Source organism: Cyanistes caeruleus, chromosome 5, assembly GCF_971803275.1.
Source record: "Cyanistes caeruleus chromosome 5, bCyaCae1.hap1.1, whole genome shotgun sequence".
Lineage (NCBI taxonomy): Eukaryota > Metazoa > Chordata > Aves > Passeriformes > Paridae > Cyanistes > Cyanistes caeruleus.
The window spans coordinates 23,460,533-23,484,953 of NC_141705.1; the positions used below are offsets into that span (position 1 = coordinate 23,460,533).

Here is a 24,421-nt window from a genome sequence, read left to right on the forward strand (position 1 = left end):
TGCTACCAAAAACACAGGGAAAAAATTTCCAGGGCAAACACCATACTGAGTCCTATTTCCTGCTGCCAAACCAGACACTGAACACTTACAGCCAAATCCTTGGCAGGAAGGATCTTTGTACTGCAATTTACCTGCAGGCTGCAAAAGAAAAAAGCTTACAGCAAGTAATGGGTCAAATTGACACAAAAACATCACAAACAGCCAGCCCTGGCAAGGCAAAAACAGCCCAGGAGAGCTCTCAGCACATGAAGAGCTGACAAATTCAACTCCCGCACTGCCAGAAGTGCCAAATCAAGGTAAAAGGAGTGTTTTGGGGCATGCCTGGTGTATAAATAACACCTGTGTTGCCCTAGGCTCTCCCAGCTATCATGTGCTGCTCTCTCATGGGTCCACAGCTGGGGTCTATTTCCCAAGCTGCTGTGTTCCTCACTGGGGATGAGGTTCAGCCAAGCACACAACGAGGAAATGGGTATTTAACACTAAAGAACCTAGGCAGATCTCTGTGCTCTTGGTAGCAATGAGGTGCCCAAATCTCTAGTTAAACTGTCAGTGAACAGCAGGGCACCTGAGTAAGAGAAATGAGCTTATCCTCTAGACATGGGCAGGATCATGTTCTCCCTAAACTGATCAAATATTCCCAATGCATGGCCAGAATCTGCATCTCAGAATGAAATACCAGGTATCCCATCACACACAGCCCATGTAATACTAGCAGAGCTATGGATGGGCTGAAGAAACAAAACCACTATCAGCATCTGAGATCCTCATACTCACCCTGAGCATGTGGCAAGGACTGGATCCAAGGGTACATACACATACACAAAATTTTGAGGGGAAAAGAAAATGAGTTTATGAGTATGGTACTTGGATTCAGGTTGCAGTCTGTTTCAGTTTGAGCAAAAGAAAAATTTTACTACAGCACCATATTCATACTGTGAGGCCAAGAGTACTTCAGGTAAAAGCCAGAGCAGGTTTGCATTCCAGCTCATTCTACTGCAGCACTCAAAAACTCTATTTCTGCCCCTCAGGCAGAGAAAAAATGCTTCCCAAACTAGCCCTGCCTTTTGCTGTTCTGAAGCATTCATCCCATCCCTAACACAAAACATTCTGACACTTTCAGGAAAAAAAATACTAGTCCTTTTTGCAAACCTCAGATCACTACAATATTCTTTAGTCTTTAACAATCTAGAAGCTTAAAACCTCCCCTCATTGTGACCATCTGCTTCCATCACAAATTATTGCGCAGTAACAGCAGTGCCGATCTTCTGATTTATCTGAAATTTCCTGTTACTTTTGAAGAGAGGAGAGAAGGTGAGAGGCAAGTGAGGAAACATTTCAGAAGGTTTAAATCCTGGATTCAGGCAGGTATACGCGAATCTCCGTACACATCACAAAACGAGTTTCCAAAATCCATGGATGGATGGAGAAAATTTGACTACTTTGAATCCTAAAGACTCCAAAGTGACAAAATGAATATAGCATTTGTGAATGCCTGAGTTGGCAATACTCCAGAAGGGCTTTGTTTGTCTTTTTACATTAAGGCCCTTGAAGTCATGTATGTATTTCATAAATGAACAGAGGGCAAGAACAATTGCTCAGTTTGCTTTGTCTAATTCATCTCATTATGTTCTTGATGGTGGTTGAGTAAAAGCAGAGATGAAAAGCTGTTTCCCTAAATAAATACACACAAGTGTCCTCCAAATAGAAAAGAAAAAAAAATTGAATCTTTATCATTTATTTTCTCGTGGGTGTGGGTACTATCAGTCTTAAACACCACATATCTACATTGTTGGAGATACATATATGAAGTTTCTTTAGGTTCTTCAGACACAGCAAAAAAGGAACAGGCAGAAAATAAACTTCTTAATCGATGAAGAAAGACTGATGATGCATAACTGCAAAGCAAATACAGCTCAATACACCCTTAGCAAACTGAACTACACCTGTGATAGTTTGCCAAAGGAAGCATCCTCACTGCTCTGAGATTGTCTGTCATAAGGACCCAGGCAGGCCCTTCCCATCTGAGCTAAAAAACAATTCTGTACATAATCTACAGTACCTCTTTCTGCATCTTGTTGGCAAATACAGCATCATCACAGACACTGCTGTGTCAGTATGAGGTATCCCAGAACACAGACAAGCTGATTTTCACAGGGTCTTGTCTGAAGTGGAATAACTCCCTTCATTGATGCTTAACATAGGGTCAGGAGAATACTAAGTCAAATACTGAAGACAGCCACCTTGCAGACCTTTAACTCTTTCATACCCTTTTAAAAAACATAGTAGGCTCCTTGCTTTTCCTCCTGCTATTTTACTATTGCATATAGCAAATTCCAGAGGACATTCAGTGGTCTACAAATATGCAGACATGCCACAAATCCTCTTGATATCAGGAAGACACTCATGCAAACACCAGAAGTGTTTTTATGTAGGTAGATAAAAATATAAACACAGTAAAGGTGCATATAGAAACATCCTGCCCTCTCTCTAACCCACCAGTACAATACTAGCATAAGATGTTTGGACAGGAAGAAGAGCTACACAGGTCCCTTTCTGTCTGTACTTTTGCTTTTTAATTTGCTACATCAGAAAGTTGTGAATATCCCATATTTTATTAACTAGCATAAGAGTGAGATAATTGAATTAAATACTTTCTGCTGTGCAAAGTATTTTTTCCTCTCATTTTTTCTGAAGTTATTTGCCTAGTAACAATTTTTACAAAGTCAAAGTTTTGCTTACAATAGAAAACAATAAGCAAAGAATTACATGTCTTGCAAAAGATTGACACTTTCAAGTGAACCACTACACAACAGAAAAGTCTTGCTCATACAAACATACTACAACCAAAAGTTGCAGAGAGCTTTATGAACTTTTAGCCAGCAAGGTATCGCTAAGTATTCTTGGCACAATTTTTCGTAAAACACTGCACTTTTCTTCAATGGCCTATGCTTTCTGTGGCTTTTCTCCTCAGAAGGTTTTTTATATGTCCACCTTAATACTAACTGAACAGCTTCAATATACATTAGACTAACAAAGTGAAATCAATCATGGGCTAACTTGGTTTTCTCTCACCTGCTACAGAGACCTTAGATTAGAAAAGGTCTTGAGATAAGAACAAAAGAATATAAAAAAGTTGCTATTGAGTTCTTTTGTTTTGTTTTTAAGAAAAGTGTTCTTTAATTATTTGACAACCATTTATTCCATAGGTGGCTCCCTCTACACACAGTCCCAATGCTGATATAGCCTCTGAGCTTATATATCTTAATTGCTCTGTAATTAAGAGCAACTTTAGCACTGCTGAAGGTAAAGGGGGTGAATGAAAGGCAGACACCTTCTGCTGATTCCAGCTGGTTTGGGAAGGAAGATGCTGTATTTTGTTTGCACATGCTCCTTGGAGAGGAAGGGGTGTGCACCCAAGTAATGACCACAAAGTAAATAAGGTAAGTTTAAACCATCTTTGACTGTGAGGTAAGATCAAAGCCTCTAACTGGGTATTAAAAAGGAGGATTGTAGAGAGTCTGGGAGTAAGGTGGATGTTTTCTGTTTGACAGCTACAGTAGACAGCAGCTGCTTTTTGCATCACTTGCATCACTGTTTTGCCACTGAGCTGAAGCACCAGTTACTTATGGAAATAGAGTCTGGACAGAGCATCTGCTTGATAAACACGCAGTGAAAATAATAGTAGAAGAACTCATCAGATTTCCATCCCAGACTGGCAGTCAGTAGCTCTCCCAAGCCACAGACACTTTCACAGGCATCTCAGCTGTTCTCAAGGCACTTCTGTGATAGCCAGTTAAATTCACGGATTACTCTAGCTGTATCCTAAAGTGTTTGAGTTTAATAGCTGAAATGACAGGGAATGTGTGGAGATTTTCTAGAACAAATTTGTATAAAGGCTTTAAGCCAGGGACTCAGTCAATATGCCATCTTATTGAGACAACCTGACTATATCACAGTGGTTATTTATAGTCCATGTTTAGATTTATCGTTTGTCTTAACTGGAACTTTTACAATTGAATAATTTCAAGTGCTGTTTTAAAAGGTTCAGGCTGGACATAAGGAGGAATTTCTTCCCAGAAAGAGTGACTAGACATTGGAATGGATTGCCCAGGGGACTGCATCCCTGGAGGTGCTCAAGAAAGACTGGATGTGACACTTGGTGCCACGGTCTAGTTGACAGGGTGGTGATTGCTCTAAGTTGGACTCAATGACCTCAGAGATCTTTTCCAACCTGATTGATTCTGTGTTTCTGTGTAATAATATTTCATCTCATTAGTGAAATTACTCAAAAAGGATAGAGGGATGCTGCCCCAGTTGAAGCCACCAGCAACAGAAAAACACTGGTGCAAAACTACAGGTGTTTCAAATCATATAATATTTCAAGTTAATACCAGCCTATTTTAATGCATCTTCAGTCTACTGTGTCTTTCATGTTAAATCCTGAAGCTAAAATAAACCAGTTTAATCAAAGTATGAATGCACACACAGCCTTTTGAACCCACTTGACCATATTTGCTTTAAAGCACATTAATTCTTTAAGCTTGACTGGATTACCCCTTTTACAGCTGTATTGTTTCATCACTCCCTCCTAGAACACACTGCACCTCCAAAGAATAATGCCAGAATTTGTGGATATAAATGGGAAGTTTTGCATAAATAACTACCTAAGCTACTTCTTAGTGAGAAGGGAAAATGCTACCAAACCATACAGAAAAAGATTTTCAAATGAAGCTGGCTTAGGAATAAGAAAAAGCAAAAGATAACTGTAAAAACCCAGATAAGAAGAGAGGTCAGAAAAGTCAGTAAAATCCTTTTCCTCCAGTGTAATCCTTCACCTATGCCCTTATTTACGTGATTCCTTACAGTATGTTTTGTCCTTATTCCAAGGTTACAGGGACCGAAGGGAATAGGCAATATTGATTAATGGTGTTTCAGAGATTGAAGAGCTCAGCTGAAATTACACATTCTTTGAGAGGTGTTATCTTTTCAGAAGAGCAGGTGCAAACACTATTTCAGTCTTAATTTATTTTATTTTCTGCTTTTCTTGACCATGTCGCTAAAGCAGAAGAGAAAGTTTATTATTCATCATCTTGTACAGTTTGATAAGCTTCTCCCATAGAACTGAAGAAAGACTCACAGCACACTCAATCATCACCTCAGAGTGAAGGCAATCCAAAAAAAACTTAAATACCTCCCTGAATGATGCAGCTAGAAGCTACAAAATCTGAATTTAGACACTTGATTTTCAAAGACACTGAATGTGCAGAGATCCTACTGTAGTCAGTGGACAGCACAGGTGTTAAAAACCTCTGAAACACAGACATTTTTGTTAACCATGGAAAAAGCAAGACAGCATACTATTTTTAATTCCCCATATTCTGAGGAATTTGAGCCATAATTTTACATCATATCTTCCTCATTTTCCACATATTTATCCCATTTTTTCTTGCCCTAACAGCTCCTGAGATAACAGAGCTCAGATAATTCATATTGTTATCGGTACTCTTTCAGCCTTAGAGAATTATGTCCATCTGACCTGTCAGGAAAATACACAAGCTCTACATTGAAAACAAACCTGCTCTATGTGGTGACAAATCTAGTGGATGAATAGACACATGCTACGAGTTATGTCCAACGTACCAGGTGCCCACCCCATCCAGTTCCATATTCAGTTCCCATCAAAAATGTCTCCCGAATTCACCAGCAGCCCTCCTTGCCAGCTAACCACTGAATACTTCAGCTGGATATACTGCTGTTGTATGAAGTCAGGAGAGAAGAAAATGTGATCTTTCAGGCAATTAAAGTCTTGTCAATTTTTTAAAACTGGAGGTGGGCTATGGACTAGTGGAAGAGCAATGAAGATAAAGGAGGATTCAGGGAAATGTGCTAACACAATCTCATTTACAAAACTGATGGGCCATTGCCTTTTCTCTCTTCCTTGTTAGTGAGCCGCTCAGAAAGCAAAGGGCATGCACCAGCAGTCCAGGAGGAGAGACAAAACCCAACCCGAGGAATGATTAATGCAGTCATGCATACTGCAAGTGAAAAGAACAGCCCTTTTATAGCCTCAGTAGGCTGAGGGTGTAAACATACTTTTAACAACGAGCAGAAAAACATGGCCTTCTGTGGCTTGTTAAGAAGCAAACACACCACTGACAATTATTCACTGATATACCTGTAACACCTCCATGAGACCACGACCTTAGTGATCTTGGAATCAAACTATTTATGCAACTGCAAGGACTGTTCTTATTTACAAATAATACCAAATGAATCATCATGAGTGTTTTCAGTACAGCAGGACAGGAAGACTGTACAAAGGACAGTTGCTTTTGACATTTAAAAGTTACAAGGTATATCATCTAATAAACCAAGTCTGACAAAGGGTTGAACATATACAGGACATTTATTTTCCTTTATTGTCCATATATACATATCAAACATAGGAGCTCAGTGTACACATACATGCATACCCACCAATTTTTGGGAAACTGCTTTTGTTTGTGATTTTATGAAGGCCCTCCGGGCTTTTTAAAATCAAACATATTTTACCAACTGATCAACTGAAAACAAGGGATGAAACACAAAATCCCCACACAACCCAAGTTAACCAAATAAGGAAGCCTCTGCTTACCCCAGGATTGTTAAATAAGAAACTCCAAAGGTCAGGATAATAGTGTAACCTATGAAAAGAGTGATTACAGTCTCCTGGAAGATGCTTCTGCCTGAGGTAAGTTAGCAGCCACATACTCAGATTAAACTTTCATCAGCAGATCTCTGTATTTCATCAATCTTTCATTATGGCAGAACTTAGAAAATCATCTGCTCATGTCTCATTAGAAAATCTCTTCATCTTTCAAAGCAGAAACTACCCAAATAAATTAGTGCAAGCAAAAGAGTTAAAAGGAGGGCCTGCAGACCATTTTGGGGTTCAAATAGATCAAAATACAGGGAAATACATATTTCTACAGTATTTTAAAACTGAAATACTACCTTTCACAACAAATTCAATATGTTTTATTATACAGGTTCTTGGACTAGAAGATGTAACTAATTAATGAAATTTATGTGCAACAACTTCTGGAAGTAGTTCCCACCAGAAACTGTGATTTCACCAAGTTCATGAACACTTATAATCCACCTAAGCAGCAATGTGATCCCCTCGCTTTTTTTCTGGCGATGACAAGCCCATAATTAAGGAAAGTTGCTTCTGCAGTCAGTGAATGGCTTTGGTATTCCTCACCTCAGCAGTAACAGGTGATTTTACCAGGATGAATACAAGGACTGTGGGCTAATGTATACATGAGAAGCGCTGCAGTACAGTTTCCACCTCAACCATATGACTTTCTCAGCTTGTGTTCTCCTTTTGTTTTGTCTCCAAATGCTTTTTTCTTGTGTGTTAGTGCTTCTTTAGCAAATGCTACATCTTTTATGCTACCCCTCAAAGCATGTTTCCTACACTGAACATCTCTATGCCCAAAACATATTGTACATCTGATCACGCACTCATAAGTTTGTCCTTTCTGCTTGTTGTTTTGATCTTCTGGTATGTAACATGTCTGTTCTGGTATTTAAAACACAGTCTGAGTTTACTTACAAGTAATAGCTACACTGCTTTTCCTACAATCTCGTTTTTTAAAATGTGTCAATAAAACACTAAAATTAAATTTCAAAAAGAGTGGGCTACAGTCCTGAAAGTCATTCTGGACACAAAATTTCTGTAAAAGCATCTATCAAAATTCATACAAATGGCTATGAATAGAAAAGTCATGAAATAAAATTTCTTATGATGAAAAAACCCAAATTCCCCAAATAAAACATCCGTGTGCCAGCAAATGAAATATTAAAGCTGGTTTTGACTTTGTGTTTAATACCTAAATGCAATATATATTAAAATTTAATAAACTATTTCTTGCTGTTCCTTACAGCAGCTGGTCAAGATATGTCATGTTCTCTAGAAACGCTAAATGTTCACTTTGAACACAGAAAGGCCTAGTCCCATCACTGATAGTAGAAGCATGGGGAAAAATTATTTTATTTCCTCTGCCAGCTTATCTGTATTGTCAGCATCATGTATAAAACTTCCTTTCAGGAAAACAGTTGAGAAAATGGCTACTTTTTATGACCAGAAGGAAGAACTGGGTTTGAGGGGTTCTTGTTACATGTATTTTTAAAATTGGACCTTTACTTCTCCCACATATCCCATATCTAAACATTTTTTGTTAATAGAGATTTAAGTTTCTGCAGAAATCTTAGCAGAACTGGAATTCATCTTCAGCCCCCAGTTATGCCATGGAACAGGGCAGGAGTGATCAGAGGTCAGATCAGATCAGAGATCTCCTATGTCTTTGCATGTAGCTTTTGGTAGATATTGTGGTGTACCACAGCAGGTCAGAGCAGACAGAGTGACCACACAACCTTTCCCAACAGCTCCTGCCCTGTTGAGAGGGCTTATGTTCATCTAGCAGCATCTGCCTCCCACCCTCAGATACATTTCACCAAATACTATGTTATTGGTGCCACATGATTGCAAAAAGTACATTTCTCTTAAATGTTTCCTAAAAACATCCATGCCCAGCTCTGTCTTCAGGAAAAGCAGGTACCCCAGCCTGAAGAAATATGGTTCATTATCTTACTTCATAAAGAACATAATGGAATAATTTTATTTCACAAAGGAATGTAAGTATTTGGGAAAATAATTGTAAATGCTTTAAAAAAATTAATCAAAATCAAAGCTTTACTCTGTAAAGCTGCATGACATTTAGGTGTTCCTTAAAATGCTCTATTTATTTTCTGACTGAAACAAGGTACTACAAAAACTGTCTTGAAGGGAAATGTGTAATGCACCCATTTTCTAATGCAAACAAAGAATTCTAATGCTTTATTCATTAGGAGTTAAAACCTTTTTACTTCCCAGCATTTCAAACTGGATTTTCCCCTTTTAGATCTCTCAAAAATCTGTACCAATGGAAGTGAAAAACAGTTAACCCATGCCCAGTCAACTATCAGTCATTTATAAGAGCAAAAAAATTAGAAACCTCTAGTCACCTAAAGAATAAGTCACCTTTCCTTTTAAAGATTTAGCCACTGGTAATCAGAAACTTTGAGGCAGATAAAACAAGTTTCAGAAAATGTTTTACTAGGAAAGATTGTTCATATTTGAAATTATCAAAAGTTAGAGACAAAAAAACCCAAACCCCTACAATTGCAAATACCTTGACAATCACAGAATGGCTTGGGCTGGAAGGGACCTCAAAGATCATCTGTTTCCAACTCCCCTGCCTTAGGCAGGGACACCTTTCACTGGACCAAGTTGTTTTGAGCTCCATCCAAGCTGGCTTTGAACCCCTCCAGGGATGGGGCATCCACAGCTTCTCTGGGCAACCTGTTCCAGTGCCTCACCACTCTCACAGTAAAGAACTTCTTCCTGAGATGTAATCTAAATCTACTCTTCTCAGTTTGAAACCATTCTTCCTTAACCTGTCAACTGCATGCTCTTGTAAACTGCCTCACCCCCTCTTTCCTGTAAATTCCCTCAGGTACTGGAAGGTCACATTAGGTGAAGATTAAGTAAACTGGTCCCAGTACAGATCCCTGAGGGACACCACATGCCACTGATGTCCATTGGGACTCTAAGCCATTGATAACTACCATCTGGATGCAACTATCAAACCACTTTCACAAACATCTAACAGTCCACTCATCAAATCCATATCTCTTCAATTTAGAAAGAAGAATGTAGTAGGAGACTGTACCAAAAGCCTTTCAGGAGTCCAGATAAATGACATCAGCAACCCTTCCCTTGTCCAGAGATCTACTTATTGCATCACAGCCAGTATAGTTCATGCAGGACTTGAGATTATCAAACATGGACACAAAAAGCTTGCTAGTGTTACTCGAAACAGTGTTACTTTCTATTCTTGTGTCAGGACGGGTACTGTCCTAAGATCCTGGACTTTCTTGATGGGAATGGCAATATTTTTGCTACCTCAATATGCCCAATCAGACTGGGAGACAGCTCACTGTCCTGCTCCACATAAGTCACTTTCACAACACTGTTTCCACAGCAATGTTACATGACAAACAAGAACACCACCAAAAGATCAGTCAGGAATGAAACCCAAGGAAAGAGGGCTTCCAGGGCAGGAAGGCCTTTAGCACACATTCCTGGTTGCTCCCTACCATAAGGAACAACTTCAGCTCGCAGGCAGCACATCTCAGGGACAAACCTCAGTTTTCTGCAACACCCTTGGGGATTTTCTTACATCAAGAACTAGAAGTAACAGTAATGACTTAAATCAAATATTTTTCCCTCAATACGATTTTTTTCTCCATCACATTAAGTATCTCAAGAAAGTAGAAACACATGCCTACAGTCAGAGCAGTGGTAGTACATTTAACTTGAACCAGCAGGAAGACATGCTTTCACATAGCCAGGAGAAATACTACAAGACATATTTGAAAATATGCTTTTATACCACAAAGTACTACATCCATCTGAAACAAATCAATGTTACATGTTTGCAGTTTTATGTACCTGAGTTAATCTGAAAGGCTTGTTCAATGAAGGTTTAACAAAACAGTATATAAGTGATACACCACCAAAAGCACAGAGTTGAGAAAGTAACAGCAGCAACAAAAAGAAGAATTTACCCACCTTCTCATAGGCTCTGGGACAGAATAACGTGTACTATTTATTAGCAGACTGAAATAGCATCAAGTCAAGACAGACAAAAGTGAATACTCACCGACCATTGTCACGCCCCACGCCCCAGACTCTGATGCTCACAATGGGCTGCGAGTGCAGAACTGTGCGGTCCATGGGATCAATCAGGTTCAGCATGTCATTTTCCAGTATAAGGTACATGTCTTTGCCCTGCAGTTCCAGACAAAGTACAATTACACAGTACATCACCCTCTCAAACTGGCTGGGCTCAAGGTGTTGTGACTGTGCTGTTCAAACTAGCTTCATCTTTACTCAAAGCTTTAGGTTGTTCCAAGAGAAAATGGAAAAAACTTCACATACTTCTGGTGTGAGAAAGGTCTAAGATGTTATCTTGCTACTACATTTTTAAACAATCTCAATCACAAAAAGCTTTGATATCTTTTAAATACAACTCATTCAGACCCAAACTACTGAGTTATTCAACAAGTTATGTGTTTATCTGTTTTTAAGTAAATTCTTCCAAATATATGAGAAGACATGGTCTGTCCTCACAGTAAAAGCTTGTATCAAAACCTGTACTTTTGAGGCAGAGTTTCTCCCTTCAAAGTGTTTTGTTTCCATAAATTTTAACCAATGGATTATGGGAACAGACAGCAATTTGTACGTGTCAAATGATTTACTCTTTGAAGAAAGATGAAAGGGGAAAACCTAGCATTAAGATCTGAATGTGAATTCTGCTAGTGACTGCAGAATCTTGGAGCCAGGACTTCTCCACAATTCTTCTGGCATGTAAGAGCAAAGATAATGCTTATTTCTCTTACAGGAAACAAATTTAGAGACAATTTTCCTTTTGATGCTAATTCACAAATGCTTATCTTCCTTCTCTTGACTGCATTCGTAATAGGTCTGCTGCCTCTTCTATCACATGTAATATCCCTCTTCTTGGAGGCTGTACAGAGATTCTTCAGACCATGAGATCCTGCAGAAATTATCCTGGACCTATTGCTGAGCAGTAAGATAAGCTCCTGCTGATCAGAAGGTGGAAGCTATCAGCTAAACATATTGTTTCCTCCCTTTTCTGACAGAATCTATACATGAACAGAAAGAATGGAAAGGGTCTGAATCCCAGCTGATTAATGTTTCAAAACGGACCTTTTTCTTCACCTCAGTGACACAGAAACCCTCTTCCCACTTGATTACTGTGGCTCAAGTCTTTATGATGTCTAATTTTGTGTCTGGATAAGAAATACATTAATGTCACTCTGTGAGGGCTTTCTGCCACTGTTTGTAGGCAAGGTAGCAAGGGGCAGGCAGTGCCCATCTCCTCCCACAACCCCAGATCTCTTAACAGAGATTGCAAGGGAAGCTGTGACACAGAGTTGGCAGTACAAGTACCAAGAGGGATGTGGGAGAGATAGGTGACACCTGGTATGAGCCAACACAAGCATATTTCACCTGATGGAAATATCACATCTGAGGCTGAGGTGCAAGGCTGGACATATAGGCTGCTTCTAGAGAAGTAGAAACAGATGTAGTTGTGGTATTCATGCAGAAAAAATGGGGCAAACCAGCAGCATTGAGATGTTAGCGCAGACAGAAAAAGAAACATCACAGAGAAAAAAAGGGAGAAATTAGCTTGGAGGTCAGAAGCAGTAAACAAATTGTGCGAAGAATGCTACCAAGTGTCACAAAGATTGCTTTTTGGACCTATTTTATACTTATATATTTGTTCCAGAAGGAAATTATTACAAGAAAGAAAAATATGTTATTCATGCAAAATACACTGGGATTAGAGTAACAAAATGGAATTCAAATTAGCTGGAAAAAAATTGGAGAATGAGCAGATAAGCAACATAAGTCACAGGAAATTATCCTTGCAATGCTCAGGGGGATCACTTGTCTGCAGCCAGAAGCAATAAATTTTGCTAAATTTTGTTGCCTTATTATACAAAAGCTATTTTAGAGATGAAAGCACTGCATAGGTCAAAAAGAAATTATTTAGACAGGCTAGGAGCTTGAACACAGGCTTTAATGTCTCAGACTGCTGAAGAGCTGCAGAGATCTGATGGTCTGAGATGAGGAAGAGCCATAGAGAGAAAATGAATGAAGGAAAGAGAGGCTCAATCCCAGCAGTTTTTTCTGGAAGTGTTACGGGCTGTAGTATATAGGTCAATGGCAAGGAGGTATCTTTTTCATGTAAGTGATAATTCATGGCAAAAGAGCAACACAAACAGATAAATAGTGTTTTTCTTTTTAGATTTTACAGAACAGTAGAAGTTCAAAATTTATAGTAATTTTTTTTTTTGAGCAAAAGGCATGAAATCCCACATTAAATCCACTAACTAAGGTTCTGCAGGTCAAGATTTTACCCAGGTGTGGGAGGTTTCTGTGGTTTGTTTTGCAGATTTTTAAATCATGAAAACTTGGGACTAATCCTTACCCCAGTTTCAGTTTCATTATATTCTAGCTAAAGTAAATCTTTAGGCAACCTTGAAATTCCTGCATGCAGTAATTTAGCTTCATAATAGATTCCTGCTATAATTGCTCCATCTGATTCATCAGTGATGGAGTATAATTTTTTCAGGCTCCTCTCTAAAATGTGCCTTTTCTAATCACTCTTGAGTCCTTATACTCCAGGCAGGAAAATGTGTCTGGATGTAATGAACTCTTAAAATCAGGAAGACAATTTATTTCAGGAGCCACCTATTCAAGCACAGTGTCTCTATTGTTTTTTCAAGCAGATTTTTCTTTTTCTTTTTAATGAATAGCACTCTAAATTTAAACATCCATTCAAGAGGACCAAAACTTTTCACTGTCTTGGCTTGAAAACCTGTAAGGGTTTCCAATGAAGAATAAGGGGATTGACAGAGAGAAATATAAAAAAATGTGAACACTAACTCATAAATCATGAGAGTTCAAAGTAAACAATATATTTCAAATTGATCTAAGTGCCAAAAAATGGATGAGATTACACACATATAAAGATGGAGTTTTTTCTCTCCTAGGGCCAGCAGTAAGTCCAAAGTCCATGACTGACACATCTCTAATTGCTTGTCTAGATACATTATCTTAATAAAACTGTTCCCAGGTGTAAGGAAGAAAGGAAAACAGTATTATTTTGTTCATTTATATGTACAATATATATTTCTTACATATAAAAATCCTTCTGAAATTATTTTAAATAGATGTAACACTATAAATGTGTTCCTTTAAACATAATTTTAATTTTTAAGGGCACTTTCTTTCAATAGCTCCCCTGTAGCATCTTGGCATTGCTGTGGTCATAGTCAGGATGGTGGACTTGAGCCATAGACTGGAACAATAACTTGGGAGATTGAATGTTATTTTTCCTGAAATCTTTAATGAAACGTAGACTAGTCTTTCTTTTGATTTCTTTTTAGTTTGGCAGTGCCATTTCTCTTAGATCACACAAGGAAAAGTTACAACATTCACTCTTCTGTCACTTTTGTATTCAGATATTGTGTGGCAAATTCACAGTAGTGTAACCCTTCTGAAAATATGTCAGGAGAGAGGCAGAAAATAAGATTTGGCAGAAGTTTAAGTTGTTTCATGAACAATCAAATAACAAAGATATTTTACTGCAGCTTTGTCTCCTGTGCTTTTCCCTCCTTGTTTCACTTACTGACCCCTCAACATCTTCCACTTCTTCATCTGTCCCCAGCACACCTATTTTCCACATCACAAAACCTAAAGTTTTCCCCAAGTTCCCACAGCATTATCCTCTATTTGCTGCCAACTCAGAAGAGCAACCATGGTTCAGCTGATGAGAGCACACTGACCCTTCAACAAACCAAGAAAGAGGAAAGCTGGACTTGCTCTTTTTCCCTCACTGTGTGGGAATCTGGCATCCTTCAAAACTGGATGACACTGGTGCAGAGACACAAGAGTTATTGGAGAGGAGCCAACAGACAGACTGATGACATATCATTAATTTCCTTCTGAAACACTGATAAAATAATCATCATAAGACAAACCATCTGTCCATCGGTTCCAATTTTCTAATACATTTCAGAACCACAACCCTGCCAGTGTGGTTTTCCTTAAAGCCCTTTGTCATTGTGAAATCTTTGAAAATGTTGTTACAAAGCATCACTTTCAGACCTCTGGTCAGGAGGAAGACTTACACTGATTTCCAACAGTTTGGCCTGTGTGTCCCCAGCAATACCATTGCACAGGTGTGTACTAGCACAGATATAACATGAAAGTGAGCTCTTTGTGGCATCTGCTGCCCTGAGCAGTTTGGAACAACAAAGTCAACATTTTCCCTGAACACTTTTGTATATCTGGCAGTGCCAGGCTGAGGTAGTGAAACCCCAAACACAGAGCATGGACATAGCTGTCTACAGAACTGGTCCTTTGAGATGTGTTATGATGCAAGAGACATGTTCCAAGAGGAGGAGAAATTTGCTCTGTTCTTACCTCTCCCCAAATGCCAACAGTGTCTCTGATGTCATTTTTACAGTAAGAGAGCTGTCTGATGCAATTGTTCACAGCAACACTGCTCTTTCCTGGAGCCAGATCTTCTTCTGCCATTTCTACCCAGCCCAGAGATCGCACAGCAAAGCACTGAAAATAAAACCAAAAAACATATGTCATGCATCATCAGCTAGGCAGTTAAGGTCAAAGATCTCCATCTAGAACAGGAAAAAAAATTAAGGCCTTGTAGATGGGCTTATGCTCAAACATCAGTAAATGAAAATCTAATTTGTAAATGGCAAGGTGAAAACATTTAAAGGAACAAAAAAGAACGCATGACTTGCTATGAAAGATGCCTGTGGAGGTAACAGTAATGCCTTTCAATGAAAATTATTTTGTTAACATAAAGGAGGAAACAAGGGAGCAGTAAATATTAGGATATACACAAATACAAAAACAATAAAGGAAAAAGCACAACTATAGATAGGGTAGAATTGAAATTTTAGCTAGAATCTAGAATTCTAGTTGAAAAGAAAGAAAACACTACTGGATTATGTCTCTTGTGAGATACCCACTGTCTGGCTTTTAACCAGAAAATTACATTTTTTTGTGGATTACAGCAATCACTTCTATAGTAAGTTTACCTAAGGTAGCAAATAATAACAAATTCAAAACGAAGAAGATAAGCTATCATAAGAAGAAAGTAGGCTTTTTCTAGAAGAAATTCAAAATTACCTTTAAAATAAAACATTCTAATTATACATTTTTTAGCAGAAAGACGCTTATCCAACCAGAATACTCAGTTGGCAGAACAAACCAAGGCAATATTATTTTGCACATATGGTACTTTTTACAAACAAAACAAGAAATTGAACGGCACCACCTCTACCCTATATCTATAAAGGTAGAGAATAAAAGAAAAACACCAAAACCTGCTCATTTGCTCTCAGGCATTATGGTGGGAGAAATACAGGCCTCACACTAAGTCAGCAGGAGTTTGTGTACGAGACCAAGACTTATTCCAGAGAACGTCAGAGGTGTTTCACTCGGAACTATGAGTGCTTACTGTTGTACCTCCTGAGCACACACACCAAATGCTTTAGATGCTCCCTAGAGGTTCAGCAATAGTAGACCAGCACTCATGGTTGAGCACTGCTGCCTAGTGCCACACAGCTTTCTTTGCTGTCAGCAGCATCCCGTGGGTCCTTGGGAAAGCAGACAAGGATCCTGGGAGCTGCTGAAGGAAGGCAGTGCTGGTGACTGCTGGGAGCCCTGCTGCCACGTAGCCCAGGAGCTGCAACAGCAGGCCCATGCTGCAGCCACCAATCCTTAAGATGTAGTTAATAAACCAGCTTCAGAGCTCAAAAGCCAAAAATTCACTTGCCACCTTCTAAAACCTGCTGTGACGTCAGTGAGTTGATCAAGCTCACACACCATCACTGGTGTGCTGTTTGGGAAATACTGCCCTGTCAACTCTGGCAAAGTAAGGGAAGAATAAAATTCACCAATGGATAAAAATATGAATGAGTTTCTCCCTCCCTTTAAAACTTCTCCTTCAGCCTCCTTTGAGTTTGCACAATGCATTCATGCAAGCTCACTCCACCAAGCAGGAAAACCAGCCTGAGAGCCTGCTTCCTGTACCTCTGGTACCCACTCCAATGAGTCACTAATGATGTATCTCATCTCAGGTATCAGACAGCAAAGATACTCTGCAATTGTATAAAACCCTTTAGTGAGTGTAGGCAAAAAAAATTTAAAGCCTTTCATGCCTCCAGCTTTCCTGTGGATTTTTTTTCTTTTTTTTTTTTTTTCCTTTGCAAACAAGGGAATCAATATGCAAATTCTCCCACGGTGCTGCTTCCTGACCCAGCTGCGCTGGAAACCCACAAAAATGCTGAATTTCAGTTCTAAAGGGCAAAGAAGGAGAAGGTGAAATAGGGAACAAAGGAAGGGGTGCTCCTAACTTCAGGGCTACACAATGTACTAAAATAAATATTTTTAAACATTTTTAACAATTTAAAGCAATTATTAAGGTGATCTAATCTTAAGGTTGCAGAGTTGTTTCAGGCACATCACATGCTCATGAATCTTGCTAAAAGTGCTGCTATACCCACTGGGCTATTAAATATTTATCTTTGCAAGCTTTAAAAATACTGATTTTTACTGTACCAAAAGAAAGGTTTTTGTATTTTCTTTACAAGTATTTAAATATTAAATTAAATAGAAGAATACTAGCAGAGAGAAACATTTTCTAAATCATAAGAGAGGTGAAGAACTAAATATATACAATAATAATAATAATATGCAATACTGTTTCCTTGTTGCTCTTCACATCTCAACCACATCTACAATTTGTTAGCTGCTTTCTGAACACAAGGATAAATACGGAATCACAGAATTCTTTGGGTTGGAAGAGACCTTAAAGATTGTCTATTTCCAATTCTCCTGCTGGGCAGGGACACCTTTCACCAGATTAGGTTGCTCAGAGGCCCATCCAACCTATACAGCCCTTGCACTGAACAGAGTCTATCTTAAGAAGGCCAAAAAAAAGATGAAAGACTATCAGGTCAGCTTGACAGCAGGTAAATGTCTTATTACTAAAGATGGTGAACTGTTTTGATATTATTTTCCTGGCCTTTTTTTATTCTGTTTGAAATTCTCTGGTGGCATCATCCAATATATTTATGGAGCCCACTGCCAAAACAGTACAGTGAGTTGAATGAAAACACTCTCGTCTACCCCAAATATTGCCCTCTGTGTGAAGGACCTGGGAAGGCCCTGCTTCTAATCCCTCTTGGTGCTTCCAAGTGAGGTAGACGTGAGAAAACCCTTGGCTCCTGGCACCTGACAAGCTTTTGTGTGTTTCACAAGAAGTCCTTACCATAACCCAAACAAAATGCTTCAGAACAGCTTCAGAAAACAAACCAATTTCCCAAAAACTCACTGCAAACAAAAACCTCTCAATAAACCCCAAAAAGACTCAACATTCTACTCACAAACAAAAGAGCACAAAACCCAGCAGAAACAAACCACCTAGTGTCTCCAGTCAGATATGACCCAATTTTCAGACCATGGGTGGCTGAGTTAGGTGTGACAGCAGAATTGCTTAGTACTCTAACACATTAACACAGCATCGTGGTTCCCTGCCTCACACCAATGATACTGACAAGACAAGAGACAAATCACTTCCCTTGACTCCAAAGAGCTTTGATAATGCACTCTTATTGTCTTCTGGAACTAACACCTAGAGGCAAACCAAGCCAAGCTGAAAAACCAGAGCCTAGCTTTTCTTCGTTAAGAGTCTATGAGCTCAGTAAAATCATCATTCCTGGCAATGCCAGTTTGTTATGCATCTCTGCTCAAGGCTTAGAGATAATTAGTGGCAATTACGTGTTGGCCTGTCATAATTTCAAAGTAATCCTGATGCCAACTTTTGGTTTACTGTAGTCTAATCTATTTTCTCTCTTAGAGAAGGTTTTCTGAGCCTGGTCAGGCTGTCTGCTTGCCCTGAGACACTTTTCAAGAGCTGGCAGAGAAAAAAAGATTTGAAGAGAAACAAAGGAAGTTGATAAATACAGCAGGATGAAAGATATTTAGGAACTGTATACTGTGCAAACATTGCTGCTTGGGATTGGGAAGATCAAAGATACTACCACAAACACTGCGTGGCTGAGAAAAGTGAATGAAAAAATATCACTTAAGCCATGGTAAATCAATAATCTTGTATTTTTATCTTGACTACAGACTTCACATTTCTTGCCTGGATACACAGGACATTGTGTAATGAAATTGCACAGAGGAAAAAAAATCCACTTTATCACACACTAGCCCATGAAAAGACAGATGAGCTAAAATGAAAACACAGGTATTGCTGCTTGGTTTTACAATCCTGGGGAGCCTATGTTCAAATAGTTGCAAATCCAATTAATGTTTCAGGGTTAATGATCTGTAACCTAATAACCAAATGAATAAATACTGCCATCTGAACGCTGTATAGAGGTGTAAACCTCTCTTGAAGTGCAATTCTGATGCAAAAAATTGCCTGGGGAACTTTAGGACTGAAGAAATGAACAAACCACAGACCACACTTTTGCTCTTTGCCATTGCAAACCCTTCACCACAGGGAAAAGTTCTGCTCTGCAGCAGCTTTTCCGAGAGGAACTCTGGAAGGAGCTTTGGCAGGGCCACAGAACTGTGACAAAGTTCTAACCATAAGCAAATGTACATTCTAGGTGTTGCCTCGTGCAGTGCTAAGCATGTAGCATTACGGAAAATAAAAATAAAATAATCAAGAAAAACAGAGCAAATACAATCCCGCACTAAAGTGATCAAGTGCACATGACTGACGGCAGAGTAGTATTGGAAACTGGATGGTTCATAAAGCTGTGGATAGAAAAGATCCCACCATAGGGTAAAAATGAATTAGAACAGTTCAGTGTTATCAGTTTGAGAACAACAAACCAATGAACATTGCAAGACCACAGACAGATGACTTTTTATATTTCACAGCTGGGGGCAGCCACTGTGAACACATCTGCATTGAGTATGCTTGCCTTGATGCTTTCAATATGTGCTACTTGTTTCTTCTCTACTTCCAAGCCCACAGGACTTGGTTTTAAGCAGTTTCCCTTTGTTTCCTTTTATATTTTTCCTTTTTAAAGGTTATATCTGCCTGCAGATATGCATAAATCACTATAATATTTAATAAGGCCTTTTATCACAGACCACTGAGCAGGTTTGTGCCTGAGACACAGCATGTAGGTCACATAATTAACCATTTATTATGCAGCCAACATAACTTCCAAAATTTCACTTGCATTTTTCTTGATAGTTTGAAAATAAAAAGAGCGATCATATAATTTTATGCTTTGGAAGATCAAGTATCATAACATATTATCCTTCTATTCTGAAGAAGAAGTATGTTCCAGTGTATTTGCCTGCTACATAGCAAGAAAGATTACATTGATTTCAGATGAAAATACTAGAGAAGATCAAAGATAGAGTAATAAGAGAATAAAAAGAACTTATGCAATTAATGAACAAGCTCTTTCACTTAATTGACATGAAGAGACTTCAGTGCATCTACTTCCTGAAAGAAATACTCACAGATGTCACATAAAAGTTCTTAGCTACAAAAAATTCAAAATGCTTAATAAAAAACATACTAATAAGACTTCTCAACATTTCCAGCTTCCTGCTTTAGTTCATCTTGTCTTACTTGAATTACTGAAAATGCATATGAAATACAAAAATAAGCACAGAAATATTCAGGTCACAACAGAATTCGGAAATCACTAATAAATACTATTTCAGGCAGATAATTATAAACTAAACTCCCCTATAATATAATATGGAGACTTTACAAATACTATAGAATAACCTTTGTAATAAATTACTTTAGAGGCAGTCAGTATAAGTTTTTCTGCTTTCACAGTCATTCTCCAAGCCACTACAGTCTCATTCTTCCAGACCAGCAGGTTTCAATGTATAGGATGACAAAAGACCCTCTCTTGTTTTGAGCTTAATGCTTCTGTCTCAGTTGTTCCCCCTGGCTTACAGCCAGAGGTCAAATCTATGAAGACAAGAAAATATTGCAGGAACATTGTGCTGGTTCAAGATTTTTTAAAATCCAGTCATTTTAGCAAAAAATAGAATGGACACTACGATTCTCTACTGACACCCCCTTCTGAGGAAGAAATTAAAATCACCTTATTCTTTTCTCCAATCTTCTCAGCAAGAACAGGTTTTCACTTTAGATGCTTTACAGATAGCTTGACTTCAGATCCTAAGGGATGGGTTTATGCACTTCGATGTGAGCTAAGTGTGGTTTGGGCTTTGTTTTAATACAGTGAAATAAAACTTGTGCTTCCTCATTTAAGAAAAGCCAGTCATATTTTTCACCAGAAACTAATAAAGGATGTTCAAATTTGGGGTTATCTTGCAGAGTAACTGAACTGTCAGGATAACCTGAGCAGATTTCATTATTCTGAGACAAACAAACATGACCTCAACAAACACACACGTGTGCTTTGTCAGCAGAGACAAGCCCTGCAGGAGTTTATAGAGCATAAAGAACATGTGCATTCCTTTCTTTAAAATTAATGCTCTGTGCTCGTTAACTTTAACCTGAAATGCTGTGTTTTCCCAATGTAGGCTCTTCTTCAGGCTGACAGATATAAGTGCTTTTAATGCCATCAGCAGTACTTTATTTAGTACTGGTGCATAATTTCAAAGGGAATATGCATGACATCCAAATTTTTAAAAAAAACATCAAAACACACAAAGAAACAAACCCCTGAAGAGCCCACAACCTTTAAGTGAACTCTTGACCTTATGAATCAATGGAGAAAAACCTTCCAGCTTCGCTACAGTCAGAACTTCATGCCTCTTTAGAAGCAACATTATTATAAGTAATTTGATTTCTGCAGAAATTATGTTTACAACAGGATCCAAAGTCAATGAAGTTAAATCACTATTGATCAATTCCCACTTTTCAAAACAGACTCAAATAAGCATGAATCCAGAGTCCAGAAAACTTGATTCCTGGTGCAGCTCCCACATTTGAGGACCCATTTACTGTCACACAGTCTCCTTGAAGCACCATGGAGTCATCATCTCCAAACATACAGAATAATGCAGAACTGCGCAACATGGCAGTATGATGTATGGCATATCTCATGCTTTTACATCTCTTAAGAGATAAATATTATCCCTCTTCTCTTGGATGAAATGCAGAAAATTTTGACAAGGAAAACTTCTCATTTTTTAAAGTGAAATTTAGAAATAGAACTAAAAATAAATACACATGCTGGCTAGAGTTATCTAAATATTGCTCTGTCATTCAACTCAATGTTCCACTTTAATTGATTTCTAAATGAACTTCCTCTATAAATGTACCTTTCAGATAGCCACAATGGACAAATAACTCACCAAGTTTGTATCATGCTGGTTTCAAAATGTGTATGTCCAATATATAATATAAATAAATATACATGCATATTTATACATACACATAAATACAAACAGCATTTTTTCTATTAAAAATCTATGCCATGGAATGGTAAGCACTGAATTGCAAACGAGAAAAAAGCTATTTCCCTGAGCTGCCCTAAACTGGCAAGGTAATGTAAATAATTGATGAGAAATACAAAAATATCTGTCATTCCATTTTGTAGCAATACAATGAACAGACATTCACGCAGCAATTCACAATCAACAGGCCATTCTACAGCTGAAGCTGACAGAGGCTACATAGGTCATTTCAGAGGTGAAATGGTTGGTCTCAAATGGGGAATATGAAGGGTTGCAAGTTGTGTTACCTCTGCACTGTACTAGCAAAGATGCTGGTGAGCTGACAGGAAGGTATGCTGGCAGTATCAGCCCAGGCTGTGCTAAACTGGGAGCTGCTTGTTGACAGAATCCATTGGTCTGCAGAACGGCCACACAAAGTTTTTGCCTGTGGCACATGAGTATGATGAGCTGCTGCTTCTCCCAGTTTCTTTCCATTCCTGAGGGTTTCTTCAACAATCACACACAAAGTACTGCTGGCCCATCAAAAGTTTACTGTGTTGCACCATAAATCAGTGAATAAATTGTGATTAAAAGCTACTAAAATAAGCAACATTCAACTATTAGAAAGCGAAGATTCTTAAAGAAAAAAAAAACCTAAAAAACTTAGATCAGCAGCCTGTGGTTTTCTGTGTTCTACTGAACCACCACAGTTTGTTACATGGTTGTCCACAGCAAGATGCTGTATGCAAACTCCAGCCAAGAAAAACTGGACTGTGCACTTCCATGAGAAAAGTACTGTAGATGACACTGGCACAGCAATAGAAACTGCCACCATGGAAGAAACAACATCATTAAGGAAAAAAAAAGGTTCATTCATGTTTTGTCAAACATAGCCAGCACTTACTAGTATTCCATGCCTGAGAGGCCACAGCAGCACATTGGGTGTCCCACAGTTGCAATTCCAGAGGCAAGGCTGCCTCCAGTGTCACCTCACCTGACTGGCAACCAGGGAAGCTGCCTCCCCAGGGACAGGGGTCACAACTTGGCCACTCATGGCAAAGGTAGTAATTGTTCCAAGAGCAAAGCATGACCTGCACAGCTCCCATCTGCATCACGCATCCTCCTGTAATCCATTTGGCACCTATGTTCTTACTACCCCGACAAATTTGGCCAACACACCTGTGGCAGACACAGCTACTGTCAATACTGGAATTTTACTGGCCATGAAGATATTTTGTTTTGATTTCGAAAAAAGGTGTTCCTATGATTTCTCTTTTCCCAGTCCTGCAGAAATCTCACAGCCTAGTGCAAACCTTTTGTAGAGTGTATCTTTACAAAGCAAATCCTGATAATGCCCCCAAACTCAAGACGTGATTCTTGCATTACAAACTTAGAAACTAATGGTAAATATTCAAGCAGTTTCCATTCTTTTTCACATGAGGAATGGCTTTGTGATGTGCTTTTCTAAGGAAGAATATTAATAAAATCTCTCCTCTACATCCCTCTTGCTGTTTAGGCACTTGTGTCCTGATTGTGCATGTTTGGTTCACAGCTAATTAGATCCCAGAGATATATGGGATTCCTAGGAGTGAAAGACATGTAATATTTTGAAGGATCTCATTATAATCTTGAATGGCTTGAGAAGTTATGCTACATTATCCCAGATATTTATATTTTACAAGTAATATAACAAAAAACCACACTGTAACTGTATGCCCTTATAAAGTAAATCCATGAGATTTGGGAAAATGCTACATTTTCCTCTGACCTGAAGTTATCTTCATATTTGATTAAACAAGACTCCATTTAGGAAGAAGGTGGAAACAAATAGCCTCTAGATGGAAATCTGTATTGTGATGTACATCACATCATGATATTACCAGTTTTTACCTAATGACACAACAGATGTCAATAGTAATGACTATCTTTGACAGAGATAAATAACAAGCAAACATTCTCAGAAAGGTCTAATGCACAACATGAAGAAGACTATTTAAAAAAATAAATCATTGAGGATATGAGGTATTTTAATGCTTTAGGCAGCTATTTCGAAAACTGCTTTTGAAGCAGAACATTTTCAAGCACCTGCATCATTTACCTGCAGCATCTCTATGGACGGGAGGGTGTCTTAATGCTGCTAAGGGCAAACAGCCAATTTCAGAGACAACAAACCAGTTTAGAAACAGCCACCCCCATCACTCACCATTGCTACCCAGGAGCTGCAAAGGTGGAAGGGAGAATTACAATTGAATCAGCTGGTCAGTAAGACTAGTCAAGGTGGGAAAAAAAACCCAAAAAACCGCTTTA

General features: G+C 38.6%; 1 protein-coding gene across 47 annotated transcripts in view; it reads right to left on the bottom strand.

The window, feature by feature from the left end:
- APBB2 (amyloid beta precursor protein binding family B member 2) overlaps positions 1 to 24,421 on the bottom strand; it is a 158,508-nt gene that overhangs the window by 28,801 nt on the left and 105,286 nt on the right. For all 47 annotated transcript variants that reach the window (XM_086891259.1, XM_086891264.1, XM_086891280.1 and 44 more), the window contains 2 exons: positions 15,107 to 15,253; positions 10,749 to 10,876 (listed from right to left, as the gene is read on the bottom strand). In XM_086891259.1, coding sequence (XP_086747385.1) covers positions 10,749 to 10,876; positions 15,107 to 15,253 — 275 coding nt within the window. The remainder of the gene's footprint in view (positions 1 to 10,748; positions 10,877 to 15,106; positions 15,254 to 24,421) is intronic.